Source organism: Misgurnus anguillicaudatus, chromosome 5 (genome assembly GCF_027580225.2).
Source record: "Misgurnus anguillicaudatus chromosome 5, ASM2758022v2, whole genome shotgun sequence".
NCBI lineage: Eukaryota > Metazoa > Chordata > Actinopteri > Cypriniformes > Cobitidae > Misgurnus > Misgurnus anguillicaudatus.
Genome location: NC_073341.2, coordinates 21,736,384 through 21,755,318, shown reverse-complemented (window position 1 = coordinate 21,755,318; position 18,935 = coordinate 21,736,384). Strand labels below are relative to the sequence as shown.

General features: G+C 34.8%; 2 protein-coding genes across 4 annotated transcripts; both read left to right on the top strand.

Annotated features, from left to right (window-relative positions):
* The first annotated feature begins 478 nt into the window (after positions 1–478).
* Positions 479–15,231, top strand: mthfd2l (methylenetetrahydrofolate dehydrogenase (NADP+ dependent) 2 like). 2 transcript variants are annotated; one of them, XM_073867742.1, is made up of 8 exons: positions 479–657; positions 980–1,164; positions 2,865–2,987; positions 3,131–3,283; positions 4,185–4,292; positions 8,052–8,144; positions 10,859–10,984; positions 15,101–15,231. In XM_073867742.1, the coding sequence occupies exons 1-8, from the start codon at positions 521–523 to the stop codon at positions 15,229–15,231; spliced, it is 1,056 nt and encodes a 351-aa protein (XP_073723843.1). In that variant the 5' UTR covers positions 479–520. The 2 variants fall into 2 exon arrangements, with proteins under 2 accessions (XP_073723843.1, XP_055024215.2); XM_055168240.2 differs by lacking the exon at positions 15,101–15,231 and adding an exon at positions 11,409–12,375 and having other exon boundaries at positions 482–657.
* Positions 15,124–16,936, top strand: epgn (epithelial mitogen homolog (mouse)). Of its 2 annotated transcripts, none has more exons than XM_055168243.2 (5): positions 15,124–15,264; positions 15,373–15,474; positions 16,270–16,387; positions 16,483–16,635; positions 16,797–16,936. In XM_055168243.2, exons 1-5 carry the CDS (start codon positions 15,228–15,230, stop codon positions 16,843–16,845), a joined length of 459 nt encoding a protein of 152 aa, XP_055024218.2. In that variant the 5' UTR covers positions 15,124–15,227; the 3' UTR covers positions 16,846–16,936. The 2 variants fall into 2 exon arrangements, with proteins under 2 accessions (XP_055024218.2, XP_055024217.2); XM_055168242.2 differs by having other exon boundaries at positions 15,125–15,264; positions 15,370–15,474.
* The last annotated feature ends 1,999 nt before the right edge of the window (positions 16,937–18,935 follow it).

Below are 18,935 nucleotides of genomic sequence, written 5' to 3'. Positions count from 1 at the left end.
TTTTTGTAGTTTTTTGTTATATATTTAGGGAAGTCAAAGACCTGAAAAATTAAATCAACTCTACTTAAAAACTTAAACATGTTATGTTTATAAAATTTAGCAATGTCTTTCATAAGAGCGGAGCTGTTTGCATGATCTCTACACCAGATGCCTGACTATATGCCTGTTCTGATAACGTGTAGATCTGTGCCTGGGTTTTTAGAATTCCCTTATTAGTTTACATATTAAACGTGTCAATTTATTACGTTGATATATATGTATATCACAAAAAGTCACCAAATATAAATTTTATTTAAATAATGTCAATGTTTTGTATGCTACCAAAGCACCGGAAATAGTATAGTTGTGTGACGTTTTGGGTTCGACTTTATGCTGCGCAGATAATTAAAGTATGACATAAAGTACCGCGAGAGCGATTCAAAAGCACATATTTCAAGTAGATCTCGCGGTACTTAAACGTCAAGCGTTCATCAATCTGCGCAGCGCTGAATCACCATAGAAGCGCAGGTCATCAGTTACTATGGCAGCTCCCACTGCATTGACAGTGAATGCTCGCATGCGAGCATTAGCGTTATATTTTCATCATTGTCAACGATCAAAGCGATGGATTAACCACAAAACAGGCCGAAGAACCTCTTTTTGCCACTTACTCATAAGGTCAGCACAAACGTTAGATTTACCGTGTCTGGTTCACAAAAATGAGAAACAAATGTTGCTTGCTGACGAGCGTGCCAGTCATGTGTTTTTTTATGAATAGCATATCTTCTGGTTCACGTGATGCGGTACTGATCGTGTAACAATACTACATATAGTCATACAGTAATCGTTTGTGTTAGCGCAATGAATTGTTGAATTTCTTGCATTTGAATATTCCGCCACCATGCGGGTGTCAATGAAACTGTCACTAGACGGTTTTTGATCAAGTGCATACTCCATTCATTGTGTGTTATTACATATTTCTGTTGTGTTTGTCACATAGACATGTTGCCACTGTGGTCTCAGGAACAGAACTCGCCCTTCAGATCCATAAAGAAATCCAGAGTGATATAACAAAGCTAGTGGCCCAAGGCAACAGAAGACCTCACCTTAGTGTTATTCTGGTGGGTGATGACCATGCCAGCCACACTTATGTGAGAAACAAAACAAGAACAGCTTCACTACTTGGTAAGTACATAACGTGTTCCTGTATAGCTCAGTCCATTTACCAGTGTGTTAATAGTAGTGCATAAGGTCAGGGGTTCAAACCAAGGGAAACACACTACTTAAATGTACACCTTGTTGTGATGCTTTTTAAGTTGCTTTGGTTTAAGGTGTCTGCCAAATGCATACATTTAAATGTAAATAAAACACAAACAAGCTTTCAGTATTGTTTAATATTGTTCAATGACTAATTAAATTAAATGTAATAATTTGTGTCATGTGAAATAATCTTTTCCACATTTAGTAAGGACTCATCCCATTGTGCAATGCCTTTGCAGTTCATATTATTAATTAATAATTGTTTTTTTAATTAATATCTTATGCTTTTCTATGTAAAAATGTGTATTGTACACTTACTTTACCAGCACTAATAGGCTTTATGCCCAACTGTACTACTTCCTGAACTTCAGCCAGCTCCTTGTTTCCTGTCTGCCATTATTGGACAAACCGATTAATCCAGGTGTGTCTGAATATTGTTGTTGTGACTACTGAGGTCAGGCACACCTGGATTAATCAGTTTGTCCAATAATGGCAGACAGGAAACAAGGAGTTGGCTGAAGTAGTGCAGCTGGGCATAAAGCCTATACATACACTGTTCTATGCATACTGTACACATTATAGTAAGCACGACCTTTGGTCATAATTATCTCCACGATCAGATAATAAATTAAGGTAAGAGCTTATTAATACAATCGTCTCTGCAAAACTTTAGTCTTTTCAAGTATTGCCTTCTAAATTTACTAGAAATTATGAAAGAAGGTGAGACACATGTGGACATTATCACTGATTAAAAACCTTGCTTGTGGTTAATTGATTTTTTTATTTTGATTTCTTTAATTTGTATATTAAACCCATAAACAAAGAAGAACCCAATAAATCTACATTTAAAAACATTACATTATAGTCACTGCACATGAGTAAAGTTTAGGTGCAATATGATGATTGTCCTGCAGGTGACCTTGTAACTCTGTCACTTACAATGCATTTAGGGATTTTCGATTACTCCACGGCACTCTGCGGTTTTCAAGTGCTACGATACGATGCTTTTGGGAAACGCAGCCCATCGCATGTTGTAAGCTTTTACTGGGTTTATACGAGACCAATCTACGTACATAATATTTAGATTTATTTTTTGTTAGCTTATTTTTCTATATGTTCCTGCATTTAATAAGTAATATACAGACTCACAGTTTTCACATTCAAGCTTCCTGTCCAGGGAATTGATGCAAATAAGAATAGAAAGAAAATACACTTTATTTGTATACAGCAGTGGCTCTCAAACATTTTGGCATGCGATCCCCCCACTCCCCTTGTGTAGAGTGCATCCCTTTGCGTCCCTCCCCTAAAGATAATTCTTAACATAAAACAATCTCAAATTAAAAATTTGTTAAACGATACAATGTAATACAATGATGTGACTTTATGATAAATTAATGTATTTTATAAAATGTCATAAAACTTGTTCCCCTGGCACCATCTCTTGCCCCCCTTGCCACCTGTTTTGTATGCTATACATTACTATTACATGTCATGTCAAAACCGTACAGTGCATGTTAAATTCCTTAGTATCAAAAATAGTCCGTTATTTAAAACCCACCAAAGCAATGGTGTTGTTGAACTGCGCCTTACGAAATAAATTTTTTATATGGTGCATTGATTAATAGGCATGTCAAGCAGCAGAATCTTCAGGCCATCATCAGTATCTCAGGAAGAGTTGCTGGATCTGATCGACAAATTTAACAAAGACAGAAACATCAGTGGGTTGCTTGTTCAGCTGCCTCTTCCAGGTAATGTTACTGTTCTGAATCAAATAAATATTTTCAGCAAGGTTTTATTTGGTATGTTCTGAAAAAAAAATACACAGCATGCAGTACGTTGGAGAATATATATTTTTAGGTTTGTAATAGTGATCAATTCATGTATCTGTCAGGGCACATAAATGAGAGAGCCATATGCAATGCTGTCGCCCCAGAGAAAGATGTTGATGGATTCCACATCGTAAATATTGGGAAACTTTGCTTGGACCAGAGATGCATGATACCAGCCACAGCAGCAGCCGTGTGGGAAATCATCAAAAGAACAGGTCAAATAGAGATTCTCTTATTAATGAGACTCATAAAGTCACTCCACTTACCGCATATTGTGTTACCTGTGATTATATTGGATTAAACAAGTAACTTAGATGAAATCAGTTTATATACTACCCACAGGACCATACATACTTGCCTGGTTTCACAGACAAGGCGTAGCCAAAGCCAGGATTAGGCCTTGGTTAAATTAAGATGTTTAAAGGGGACAGAGAATGAAAAACCATTTTTACCTTGCCTTTGTTGAATAATGGTAGTATTCCCATATTCACAAACATACAAAAAGTGCTAGACATGCTAAACATCTCAGTCTCACAGAAATTAATCTTTTAGAAATGTCAGCCAGAAAATGGCCCAATCTGAAAAACTGATGCTTATGACATCACAGGCATCTCACTGCCTCCACTTTAAAATAATTGGCTACATTTTGTGAGTGGCAGCAAAGTCAGCCAATCAGTAATGAGATTGCAAGTTAAGCCAGTAGGGGGAGCCAAATAGGTGCAAAACCACTTGTTTAAAATCCCCCACCCTAATAGAGCTATCTGAGAGAGGTTTTTAGGAAGCTTCTAAGGCATTACAGACCCAAACAAAAAATGTTTTGTCAACATGTCACATCACAGAACAAGGATAAATACCCCATTCAATCATTCTATGTCACCTTTAAGCATCTTTTATATAAACATGCCTTAGAAAAGAATGTTACTGGTGTGCATCTTGAGGCAAATCAATGGCACGGCCATATTTAAGGATCTGTCAATGCCAGTTATTTTTAGGTGAGACGGTGTTTTAGTCTAAGACTACCCTTAAGTCTTGTCTGTGAAACCGTGGGTACATATATAAACTTAAACTTATGCTCAGCATTTATGCCTACCCACATTTTGTTCCTTTATTGTTCAGGCATTGAAACAGCTGGAAGAAATGTCCTTGTTATTGGACGCTCCAAGAACGTAGGGATGCCTATTGCAATGATGCTACATTCAGATAGAACACATGAACGGCCAGGAGGTGAGATGTATTTATTGTCTGTCTGTCTGTCTGTCTCCGAGTAATCACAAATCCACAACTGTATTACATTCAGTATGGTTTTTCAGGGACAATTCTCCTGTTTTTATATACAAAAAATCAGTCTTGGGGCATTTTCCCGGACAGGGTTTAGATTAATCTAGGATTAGGCCTTAGTTATATTAGGACATTAAAGTCGTTTTTACAAACATACATTACCAAAAAACAACACTGGTTTGCATATTAAGACAAAACAATGGCACTAATATATGTAAAAACGGACGCTTTAAGATATGTCGGGTCAAGATGTTTTTAGTTAAGGCAGTTCAAACATGCATTTTTGTCTAGGAGGATAACCCTGTCCTGGAAACCACCCCTGAGTCTTTTTCTAAAAGTTTTTTTTCCTAATAATTAGGAATGTAACGATTCAACCGTGTGTCCCATTATAAATGCCTGTCTGAAATCGATTCTGAATCGCAAGGCTGCGATTCTTTGTTTCATGCACAGCTTGTGCGTGTACTACGCATTTGGTCAGTACTCAGTAGGAAGTCCTTATAAGTCTAAAATCATAACAGGTCGGAGTCGTTTATAACGTGCATTTAAAAAAGCAACACTCGTTAAACAAAATCATTTAAAATATTCTTTATTATCATGTAAATACCTGAAACAATTTGCTACTTGTGCTACTTCTTCTGTGGCACAAAAAGAGTTTCTGCACGGGAGCGCCCCCTGGCGTTCGGATGTGCCTGGATTTCACCGTATTTCATTCAAATTCATTCATTGAGAAAACGCGCATTTGCACGGTTAATCGTTACACCCCTACTAATAATCGTGTATTAAAATAGTTTTTTAATTATATTTGTCAATTAAAAATGTAAATGCATTTTATTTCCTGTGAGTGTAGATTGATGAAGCGTGCACAGGGTTTCTTTTAATTGGAATTTTGACACTCCAAGGTACCAGGTAGCAACAGCATCCAGCAAAGGGCAAACTATCAGCCAGAAATATGGCCCAAATACTAATGTGATACGTGATTAACAAAATTTAAGAACATAAATTACAGTACATACTCTGCTTTAAGACAGCACAACTTTAACCTGAAAGTTGACCTATTATTTAGCGACTGTGCCAAAAAATGTCAAAACCTAAGTAAACCTTAACAGCACGTACCACAAAGCAAGTAGAGATTTGCAGAGTCATGATTGCTAACGAATGAAAGATTATGAAACTGGACTACAATGTTACTCATCAACAATACTTGAGCTGGACGTACAAAAAGTCACTACAAACAGATCATTTTGTGAAAACAGAGATGGTCTTAAAAATAATTTTTAGTTTTTTAAATATTGCAAAACATTTTCAAAAGCAACATGTTTTCATTTCGATCAATAACCCAAAAGCCCAGTCATCTTGCTTGTTGAGGGGGAGTGAGATTCATTGAATAAACCCTGCATGTAACCACTATTGATTTTTACACTTAACCTGGAGTAACCTTTCTTAACTTATAATATATTTAATAAATATTGTTTAATTTATCAATGATGTTACTATTATTAATTAAGAATGACCAAATAGTGAACATTTTATATATGTTTGAAAGAAATAAAACCTGTTTCCAAAAAATACTTTTTATCTACTAAAATGCTATAAATTACTTTTACTGTTGGCATGTTTATTATTGAATCAGCTCAAATGTTTCAAACTAAGCCTGTTTAACCGTTTAACATTTCCTTAATTTTTTCGTGATATCTTCTCGAAAGTGGGCTGATGATTTATTGATGTTCTCAAAATCAAGGAAGGGAAGTGGCCGGATGCTCTTTCATTTTGCCTGTTTGTGATTGGTCGGAGTAGAAATAAAGAGATTCCTCCACGTATCAAAGATGAAAAATGAGGTTAAAAGGAATTTAAAAAGACTTGCTTAAATTAAGTTGTGAAATCCGTCACTTTCGTCGTAGGCTTGTGCTTCGACATGTAGAAAATTCCTTTCAGGCTGATAGAAGCAGTTGTGCTCAGTCCTGCATAACCCTGCACATTCTTATCTGTGACTAAGTCTCATTGTTATAAAAATGTTTCTTATTTCCTGAAGTTTCACCTTTTGATAAGCATCTTAATGTAGGATTCTTCAAAAAAAAGACTAAAATTCTGTTTAACCTGGTCTTACGAAATTACCAAGGGCAATTCTGGGTTTTATTAGGAAGGCTCAGCCCCCAGTGAGGATATGATTTTAAAATATATAAAAATAGTTTGAATACTATGACTGGATTTTATACTTACCTTATTGCAGTATTGCACTGAATTAAAAAAAGATGGGTATAACATTTGTGAACATTGACTTTTGTGTATTGACTGACCCAAATACCAGACTCAATTTCACTGTACAATCATGCACGCACGCACGTACACAGATTCTCAGTATAAACACAAACTTTTACTCTTTGCATTTCTGTGTTCATGTAATACCCCAGTAACAGAATGTAACCAGAAACATATAAACATACTACTGGAAATATTGAACAATTTACCAAACTATGCTGGCATTCAGTATTATAAAATGAAAAATAAATAAAAATATCAGCTGTGCATGACTGCATTTTCATCTAATGCCACATCCACAATATGTTTAAATTTTTTCTTATGAACATAATATGACCAAACATCATATCTTTTTTAAAGAATGTATTCATGGCACATATGGGATGCATTTTTTAATCTCCAAGAAAAAGAGGATATATGGTCACCCTACTTAAAGCAGATACTGTATCAAATGTGGTGCTGTGAAAGTGCTTGCATAGCGACAGTGCCATACATTAGCCTATGATTAACCCGAAGTGATAGCTTCGGTGTATGCAGTGAATCACAGCTATACATTCTTGAAATTTTTTATAAGATTTAGAAACCATTCAGCCCATAGTACCTATGTTTGAGTTTATACAGTAGTCGTTTACACAGCACACTTTCATCACTTACTTTACTTTCAGGTACTTCATACATAAAACCATGATTCACACACACCAAATGAAACATTTTGAAGTTTCGGTTCAAAGTCTTCTTTATGGTGTTTACAGTATACATTTTAGAGTTTTAAATTTAATTTAAAAACATGTTACAAATAATCCTAACTGATTACTGTTATTATATGTATTTGCTACTTTAATACTTTATTTTCTTTCATTAATTACTTAACACGTGTACATGTCTTAGGCCACCACCACCAGATTTATTGTTTTAGAAGTTTTAATGTCCATCCATATTTATTTTCCAATTTATTTTATTAAGATACAAATAGAAAATACCGGAAATGTGTACAAAAAAATAAAAAAAATAAAATTTCAGATCTAAATGTCTTCCTAAGGCATCGTCTGTGTTTAGTGTGACCTCTCTTGGCACTAAACACATCTTGAGCGTTTTTGAGCAGAATGAAGTAAAAAGACTAATTTCTTTAAAATTAGAAATTAGAATTAAATTTTATTTAGGTTTAAGAGATCCTGCAGTTTCCTGCTATTGCTCAAGTAGAAGGGGAGTTTACCCTAAAAACTTGACACATCATTTTACATTTTTATAGTTTTTAGTACTATATACACATTTCCTGTATTTTCTGGATGTATTCTATTAAAGAGACTGAGAAACAATTATATATGATCACAATAACATTGCAAAAACAACAAATCTAATTCTGGCATGGTGGCCTAAGACTTTTGCACAGTACTGTACATGAAGTAATACAACCAAACTGACTGTCCTGATGTGTATTATATCTTCCAGGTGATGCTACAGTTATCATTGCTCATAGATGTACTCCTCTACCACGACTGAAGGAACTTAGCAGTCTGGCTGACATAGTGATTGCGGCTGCAGGTCAGGCTTTGTGTCAAATTCAGATTCGCCACTATACATACTTTTGTATAATGCTAATAAAACTGTATAGTTGACTACCACATGCTACATATATACAGCGGCCAGATTTCAAAACAGCTGACGCAGTTTCACATACTCTTTTCTCTTACACTATAAAGTAAATTCATTTAAACTATATGGGCCCTATTTTAAAGAGCAACTATGGTCCGATTCACGATTTTAAATTTCCTTTGGTGTGTGTGTATTAGTACATGTTAACGATATCCAAAAGATACAAACCCCAAATAAACAATGACGCGAGTGATCGTTTCCAATGCAAATCTCTTTTCTTGGATTACAACAAACACACAGTTTGTAGGCAACACTTTATTTCCTGGGTTTGGTGATGTAGACAAGACCGACATTATCATAATTCCTCCCGCTGTGTCACAGCCTGTAAGTTAACTCCTGTTAGCATTGCATTGTAATCAAATCTTTCAAACATGGTAAGGAGCGTCACATTTCCGGCTGACGTCAGAGGTATTCAGGCCAATCACAACGTACAAATTAGCTGGCCAATCAGGGACACAGCGCTTTTCAGATCGATAAGTTGTTTTGTACAAAATCAATGCGTTTGAGGAAAGCAGTATATCTGGGGCTACAAAAATGTATGGTATGTGGGAAAAAATTTGTTTTTTGAACCATAAACCACGCAAACACATTGTATTATACCAAATACACAAAATATTTCATTTTTTAGCAATAAAATAGCTGCTCTTTAACAATTTAAGTGCATGGTCTGAAGCACATGGCGCAGGTGCAGGGCGTATCCAAATCCACTTTTGCTAGTTTTCGGTCGCCGCACCAGGGCATGGTCCAAAAGGGTTGTATCTAGTCTTTTAATGAGTCATGGGTGTGTTTGGGGTGTAACCAATCAGAGTATCATCTTCCATTCCCTTTAAAAGCCACATTCAGCACATGGCAGAATCACTATTTGCATGCAAGAGCAAAGAGGAAACAGATCTGCACTCGAATAGGTCAAATACGTTATTCTGACACATGCAATGGCTATCCGTTATGACATTGTAATCTTTCCTGTCTTGGAAACCACCACTAAACTTTCAGATAACAGGCATTTTGCAGTTTTGTCAACGTCCCATATCAATTCAATTCAATTAACTCTTTGTTTTATATTAATTTAAACTAACTATTGCATGACTGTACTTTATCTCTTAACGTAGATTTTTCTAATGAAAAATTTGCATTTGTTCTTCAGAAGCAGACACATTTTTGAGACATTACAATACAGTTCCTGTTTAGTTTTAACTATGACATATATAACAAACTATAACAAACTGTTTTATTTGCTTTACCTTGAAATTAGCTTTTTCATACAGCAAAAAATTTATTATTAAATATATTTTAAAATATACAAAAAAATATTTGCTGAAATATATTTTGGAATATGTTTACAACATTTTTTTCACCGATATATTTTTTGGCCATTTTATGTATATTTTGAAACAAAAACCTTTTGTTACCTTTTGAAATCCAAGGAAATATGTCCACGTTACATTGAAAGAAAAACTTTGATTTTGTTACGAACCTGTAAACATAACAGTTTTAAAAATTTTAAAATTATATACAGTTCTCACAAAAAATAAAATTAACTTCTATTTAGCATATATTTAAAATATATTTTTTTAAATAATAAATTGTTGCCATATGGGATATAAAATTAAAAATGTATTTGCTTGCCCTTGCACTGCAAAAAAAGACTTTCTTTCTTCTTACTCTTTTTGTCTTGTTTTCAGTAGAAATATCTAAAAATTCTTAAATCAAGATGTATTTTCTTGATAAGCAAAATGACATAAGAAAAAAAGACTAGTTTTTAGACAAAAAAAATATAAAATATACTATTTAAGTGAAATTGTGCTTAAAAAGTGTCTGCAAATCGGGTGAGAAAATTTATCTTGAATTAAGTGTTAAAGAAAAAAGTAAACTTATTTCAAGATTTTTTTTCTCACCCTATTAGCAGATATTTTTGCTTGTTTTAAGCACAAATTGACTAAAATTGTTTAATTTTTGGCTAAAAACAAGACATGTTATGCTCATCAAGAAAATGCATCTTAATTTAAGAGTTTTTAGATATTTCTATTAAAAACAAGATAAAAATACTAAGTAGGAAAGTCATTTTTTGCAGTGTAAAATACATTTTGAAATATGTGTTGATATAGGCTAAAACTTATTATATTTCCGAATACAAAAATATATTCAATTGAACATTACTTTCTACAAAATGTATTTAGCATTACTTTCTATTTAGCATATATTTAAAATATATTTTTAAATAATACATTTTTGCCATATGGGATTTAAAGAAAAAAATGATTTGCTTGCCCTTGAAATACATTTTGAAATATATGTTGATATATGTAGGCTAAAACTAAATATATTTCCGAATACAAAAATATATATTCAATTGAACATTACTTTCTACAAAATGTATTTAGCATATTTTTAAAATATATTTTTTTGCCTGAGAAATAGTTTTTTTTTGTCATATGGGTTTAATTTCACTTTACTTTTGGAATAGAATAACAGTTTAAGGAGTACCCCTTATTATTAGTTTCAGTTTTTCATTACAAATGCAATTGATCTTTTAATACATATTTGTTTTTAAGTTTTTTGGCATTGTGGATAAAATATTGTCTGAATTTGTTTGGATACAACAGGTGTGCCTCACTTGATAACAGCAGATATGGTTAAAGAGGGGGCTATGGTAATTGATGTTGGCATCAATCGTATCCAGGACCCTGCCACTGGTAAACTTCGTCTGGTTGGAGATGTGGACTTTGAAGGTAAATGTCATATGGTAAAATCTCCGAACCTGACTGTGCTTTCCTCGATTTCATAAGAGTGTCAGCTCATCTTAGTGACCCTTGATATTATTGTATAGTTGATGTACAGTATCCGTTTTCAAAAGGATTAGTTTTTGTTACGTGCGTCAGTCAGTATATTTGAGATCCAATTTCCTCATCATTACAGTGATAGTCGAAACCTGCAAATTTATTTCATTATGATCCTGGTTTCCGTTACCACAAAACCCCTCAGGGCAGGTTACAGCACACCTAAAAAGTCACTTGGCAACAAGACTTATATTTTGCCCTACTGTGAAAGTTTACTTCTACAAGTACGACAATACAAGTACTTCTTGTCTAACGCAGAGTTTATAGTGTCATTTAAGGCGTAACAATAGACGTTTATTCTTTTGTTTTAAATCAGCCGTGAAGGAGAAGGCTGGATTTATCACTCCTGTGCCCGGTGGAGTCGGTCCAATGACCATCGCCATGGTGATGAAAAACACACTCATTGCGGCCAAAAATTCACCAACAGACTGAGAAGAAATAAAAAGACGCTATCATTAAAGGTGGTCAGGATGCAGAAAGCCATTTCACAATCTGGATTTATGTAATTAGCACATTTGGTCCGTATCCTGGTTGTAAACGCAAGCACTTGCAAGAACCCCCTATAACATCCTTCCCTGCCCGTCAGCAAGTTGTAACAGGTCTTTTGTTGCTGGCATGGCAGCCATGTGTGTCACTGATGGCAACTACACCCTATTTTTATTTTTTATTTTTTTACCTCTGTAATAACCATTAGGATGATGCGTCCTTACAGATACTGAAGAATTGTGTTACCGCAGGTGTTCTGTCAAAACCTTGAAAATCAGAGGTTTGTGAAAGTGTTATAACAAGTGCTTCCCTACAGTAATAATGCAACCCACGAGCAAGCACGGGAGGTTTGCTTACGTCACTCGTAGGAGTTTCGGTAGGTGCTTACAGATGGCTTCATTGAGGTTAATTAGCGGTTATTAGATGACTGACAGACAAAGCTGTTAGACGCTGAAATGAAAGGAAGGTAGAAAACATTGAAAAGGTTAATATTTTCTCAGGAAATTGTTTTTAAAAGCAACATTTGAATTAAGAATAACAAAACTAAAACATGAATGCTGCTGTATTTATTTATTCATTTTATTTATTTATATACTGTATGTATGCACACACTAAAATGCTGGGGTGTTTTTAATCCATGCTTGGTAAATATAATAATAATAATAAAATAATAACAGCATTTTGTCCAATGTTTACCCAGCATGAGTTAAAACAACCAATTGGTCATTGCGATTGTGGTTCATTGTTATTCAGAAATGTTTGCATTTTTGTTAAATACATTTTTGTTAAATACTTTTTTGTATATACCGCATGTACAGTATTTATGACTTCTGTTGCCATAAAGGTATTTGATACAATTTCTGTTGTTCAGTCATTTATGTAAATGTACACATTCCAAATAGTATATGGATTGAAGCTTCCCTACAACAATTTATAAGTTGAGCAGTACTCTAGGAATGTATTTATTAGTGTAAATAATGTTAATGCAGCGTTAGAAGAATTAGACAGTAGAAATTAACACTTTTTAAATCTTTACATTTGAATTGAACATGAAGTAGTTTAGTGCAGTGGTTTGGGGGGGGGGGTTAATGAAATTGCATGAAATATATTTATCACAGATTTATTTAATGAGGTTTAAATTAAAAATATATGTTTGAGATTTGTTTCACTTTGTAAGTTTGAGATGTCATGCATTTTCGTTCACGAAGGTGATGCTCTCTACACAAAGGCTGCATGCTGAGTTTAAGGAAGTTTAAGAACTACTTGTTTAGTGTATTAAACATTGCTTATGTATACATAAACTGCCTTAAAGGGACACTTTTTTTAAAATATGCTCATTTTCCAGCCCCCCCTAGAGTTAAACATTTTATTTTTACTGGAATCCATTCAGCTGATCTCCTGGTCTGGCACTACTAATTTTAGCATAGCTTAGCATAATCCATTGAATATAATTAGACCATTAGCATCGCGCCTAAAAATTATCAAAGAGTTTCGTTATTTTTCCTATTTAAAACTTGACTCTTCTGTAGTTACAAAAACAGGGTTCCCACACCGTACTTAATTTTATATTCAAAGACCTTTCAAGGATTTTCCAGGTCTAATACCCTCAAATTCAAGGACTACAGTTGAAAGAAAAAGTATGTGAACCCTTTGGGCTTACTTGGATTTCTTCATAAATTGGTCATAAAATGTGTTCTGATCTTCATCTAAGTCACAACAATAGAGAAACACAGTCTGCTTAAACTAATACCGCACAAACATTATATGTTTTTATTGAACACATGTAAACATTCATAGTGCAGGGTGGAAAAAGTATGTGAAACCCTAGGCTAATGACATCTCCAAGAGCTATTTGGAGCCAAGAGTCAGCCAACCTGGGGTCCAATCAATGTGATGAGATTGGATGTGTTGATTAAAGCTGCCCTGTCCAGCTCGTTGGGAGCAGCTGGGTTTAGGTGTCTTGCTCAAGGACACCTCGACTTTCCGGTTTGTAGACAACCTACATGAACCACTGAGCCACTGCCGCCCCTAGAAGAATCCTCTCTCTACAAGCTCTCTCATGTAAAGTGAAGCCCACAAACCCCCATGCGAGGAAAAGCATGCAATGTGCATGTTATTGTGAAACTATAATAATAATAAATATTAATGGCATAGCATTTTTTGTCTTTCAAAAAAAAAAAAAAATCGAGAATTGAATCGAATCGTGACCTTAGAAACGAAAATGTAATCGAATCGAGGATTTGGAGAATCGTGACACCCCTAATTGTTACAGTTCCCTTTCGAGGGAACTCGCGCTGCGTCACTGCGGTGACACTTTGGGGATGCTTCCAGGGTCTGAATGTGTATATGAAATTCATCCAATGGTGAGGCTTAACGACAAAGACAGGAATCATATCGCTATCTGAAATATTGACAAAAATGGCGTTACAGGGACGCAGGAAGTATAGCAAAGGAGACGCAGCGTCTCATTCCCTTCTCAGGTAACAACAGTTACATACGTAACCCGAGACGTTTTCATGTGTCAAACACAACTATGCAAAAAAGCATTTTGGTATGAATCAACATTCGTATACAGAAGATATAAGCATTTAAAGCGAACAGTTTAGCATGTGTGCTTAAAAAGGCTAGATTTTTTATGATATTATCCTACACTACACAAGCAATAATATCAGAGATTTCCGAAAACGTCTTGCATAAAATAGATTCAAGCACTTTCAATGACCTGTATCTATATATGAATATTTTCAAAAATTTCCCAGGTTTTCCCCCAGATTCAAAAAATGTCAAGGATTTCAAGGACCCGTGGGAACCCTGAAAGACTAACAGAAAATTAATAGTTGCGATTTTCTAGGCAGATATGTCTAGGGACTATACTCTCATTCTGGCGTAATAATCAAGGACTTTGCTGCTGTAACATGGCTGCAGCAGGCGCAATGATATTACGCACTGCCCAAAAATATGAACTTTAAACATCAGGGGACTATTGAGAATGAGTGTATAGTTTCTTTTCACTTAAACATGAATAGTCAGATTTTCATGATATATCCCCTTTAATGACAGTAATTAGATACAGTAATAATACCACTAATTACTGTAGATAACTTACACCAATAACACATACCAAATTTGATTTCCTTTAGAAAATTTTAAATCAGTAAATACAAATTCAGTTTTAGGATTTTACAATACTTTGATTGTTTCAGAAAATGCTATTCTGTTGTCATTGTCAGTCACCCAACTCAAAACATTCACACAGTAAAAGTTCTGATGCGTGTCCAATAAGAAGTATTTGATATTTTGTTTATATTTTGTTCATAACAAAACCAGTAACTACATTATGTCAAGAATTAAGAGTCTGCAGTTGTTGTCAAACACATTCATCATCAGTCAACACAAGAATGAGAACAAGTCTGTGCACGCTGCTCGCCTGTGGACTAGGAAGTGATGTGTGGCCATATACAGACCTAGGGAAATCTTCTGGAATTGAATGCAGGTACTGTTTCTTTGATTGGCTACCTTTAGTGACGCACAGAAGGATGTTCAAAGACGTTATATATTCTGAGGAACAGTATTTTTTATTTGGAGAGCAGCTGAACTTTGGCAAAAACGAAGAAGACCAAGAATCTCCAAATCTAATCAAAGGCCCATCATGACGAGAACAGCGAATCAAAGGTGTTTAGGTCACGGTGAGTCATCATTCGTTTTTAATACTCAGCATTCCATAGCAGACATACACACGGATCTTCTGTTTCAAACACTTTTTATGTTTTAATGTTTTCCCAAAACTGCAGCAGTATTCGGAGTGATTTTGGTGTTAGCCGGATGTGCATATGGACAAATTAATGAGACTTCAGAGGATGTATTCCTAGTCAACACAACACAACTTTTTAGTAATGGTAAGTACTAATTTACCACAATAAGGAATTGCACAAATACAAAAATTCACTGTCAGAAATAAAGGTACTGTACCTTTTTTTGTCACTGGGGCTGTACCCTATCCGTTTGGTATCTTTACAGGAATACAAAACAGAATACAATTTTGGGTAGATTACCATATACCTTAAAGAGCTACATTGTTAGAAAAAAGTCAAAATTCATACCCTAGCTGTCAGTGGGGCAGCACCCTTTAAAAAGCTAATTGTATGGACCATTAGGTACAGATATGTAAACATTTAGTACCAATATTTACCTTTGAGATACTAATATGTATTTTTGAGGTACTAATAAGCTCTCTTTGGTCCCAGTATGTACCTCTGAGGTACTAAAATGAAATCCTTAGGTGCAAAGCTGTACTTTTTCGGAACGGGTACAGGCCCAGTGACAGAAAATGTACAGTTTTGTACCTTTATTTCTGACAGGGAAGTATGTACAAATTTTAATTAGTTTTTCAGTGAAATCTTTTCAATGATACACATTTCAGGATGCAGAATGTTTAAGTGAAATTTAGTTAAAATAAATCCCTTAAGTTAAGAAAATTTAGAAAAGGCTTCCCATATATTCTGGGTTTTTTTGCAACTGATATTTATATTACAATACATGCAGAACGAACCTGAATTCAGATGAATGTTTTGTTAAGAATGTAGGTTAGAGCAGCTGTCGGCATGTGGACACAAGTCTAAATACCTGTCAGTTAAACTCACTATCCTTCATACTTTTCAAGTGAATTTCTCTGGGTGTGTTTATCTCTGCAGGAAGTGGAGAGGCGCCACAAGTTTTAGCTATTCAAAGGCCCTGCGGCCCTGAACATGAAGGATTTTGTTTGAATGGCGTGTGCACCTTCTCACCTGAAATGAATAGGCCCATCTGCCGGTAAGACTTGACACAATCTTATATTAACACAATCATTAAGATCTTGATCCAGATGACCGAATCCTAAACCTTCAGTGAATTTTCACTCTCTTCAGGTGTAACCCCATGTACCAGGGTGTGCGTTGTGAACATGTTTCTATGATCCGCAAATTTTCCAGTTCTGAGGAAATCATTGGAATTACCTGTGGTGTCATTTTGTTACTTGGAGCCCTCATTGTCATCCTAGTGTACTGCTACTTGTGGAAAAGGTATGGTGTAAAAATATTTCATACAGTTAATGCTCGGTTTTTACTTATTTAAACTATAAACACAATATTATTAGGTAACTAGTGCAATAAAAAATATTAAATTATTTAATAAACTAATTATTTGAATTAATTATTAACACATTTGTTTTTCACATTTGCAGGAAGTCATCACCACCTTACAAGAACTATGGCTCTGAGAACTCCGTGTAAAAAGTTTTAAGTCCTGGACAGAATTAAAAAAGACATTTACAGAAAGAAAGACAGGTTGGATTGCACCATCTAGTGAAAAGATGAAGAATTGGCAAGAAACAAAATCTGGAGTTACACTTCATATGATATTGTTATTAGGGATGCATCTGTATATATATGTAATAATATAATATGAAGTATGACTACACGTTCCGTTTATCATTTACCCCTTTTTTAGATTTTCATAAGGTCTTGTTTATTCACCAGCAAATGTCACATGCTGCCTCTTTAATGAATGTACTGTATGATGTATGTGCACTTGGATATTTATTGTATAAACAGCATGTTAATGCTAAACATAAACTGTACTAATATATTTGTGTCATATATTTATTTATTGCTGTTTGCATAAAATAAACTTTTATAAAAAGTTAAAAGCTATGTCTTTTTTTTATTACTCTAGGACAGTTGATCCATGTAAGTGTGTTGTGATACTCACTACACTGCTGTGATGCTTTGGCCAATCTAAAGAGATGCTTTAAAGTTATTGTGTTATTGTGTTCTTCAAGACTATGACATTTTCCCATCTTATTATCTGCCAGGTGAAAATATTACATGGTTTGAGATATTACTATTCATCTCGCATATAGTGTGATGTTTAACATTTTCTAATAATCACTTTAAGGAAGTGTCATCTTTGTAATATATAATTACAATAATTGATGTCTACTTTAACCAATCTTAAATTTTAAATATAAAAGTGTTGTAGTGATACTATGGTACAATGATGGTTTCTGTTGGTAATATTGGCTGAGGTTGACACAAGGCAAAAAGCTTAGTCAAGAAATTGTGAAAAGGAATTGTGAAAAAAACTAGTAATTTTAGTCTTTAACCCTAATAAGACTCTTGGGGTCAATCCTACCCCCAAGCCACTTTTCTTTGGTTTAAAAACTTCATCTCAGTGGAATAAGATTTTGTGACTTTCCCAGATTATCCGTCAAGATTCATATAAAAAACTGGGCTTGATTCGGTCGTTCTAAAGAGGTGTAAAAATATTTTTTTTTCTTTTTATTCGTCAAAAAAAAAAAAGATCAATGCATCCAGAATAAATCTGAAAATTTTAACACAGAAAAGTAGGCTTGAACCAAGCCGCTTGGTAGAGCACAAAAGCAATATAGAAAAGAAATGCTCAATCACACACACACACACACACACGCTTCGTACAATAGTGCATTGGCTATATTTCGGTGTCTGTCAGCCATTGTGTAGTTGTGTCCAATTCTGAGTGAATAACATCATTTACAATTTTTATTTACTTGTTAATAGCAGTAAACTATTAAGAAATAAATCACAGATGAGATCTCTTTAATTTATCAAGTATCTCTCCTACCAAATCCAGCAACACAAATCCAAGTTATAAAGGGTATGCATTGACGTCACTTTTCCACGTGACCACGCCGGAGCACGTCCTGTTGAATGGCAAACGTTCAACAAAATCATGATAATACGCTTTGGAATGTATGTCTTCCAAAGTAAAACCTCCGCTTGATAGTGACCCTAGCAACTTGTCAACCCACCTGTGGTCTGTCACTGTGGACGTTAACGAACGATCAATTTACTACTCCTTTCGGGGTTTTTTTGTCAGTCTGTAAAACGCCGATAGCTCCCAATTCTTGTTAATCTGTTTGTACAGTCTATCGCACAACAGCTGTTTCCCATTTAGACACGTTTCCCCGTGTTTTCGCTGATTTCACACTGTACACAAATGCTGCAACTCTGTCTTTTGCGTTTTGCCACTCAGTGGGCGTAACCGCTGGCACTTTCGCCGAAGGAGACGTCACGTGCATGTTTACAATCTAGCCTAATTACTTTACAGTGCCATACTCTTCATTCATTTGTTTTTATTTATATTTCTCTGAAGCATTTATTCATAGAAGTGGCACAAGGTGGTGAAGGATTTGCAAAAAAATGCTATTACTCATGGAAGGGACAACTATTGCCACCTGCTGGCAAACCCACTAAACGCATGTGACAGGGGCTGTCGCTACAAAAAGCAAATATACTGTGAAAGTACTGGAAAAAAAATTTAGTTAGTGATAGTGACCCCCATT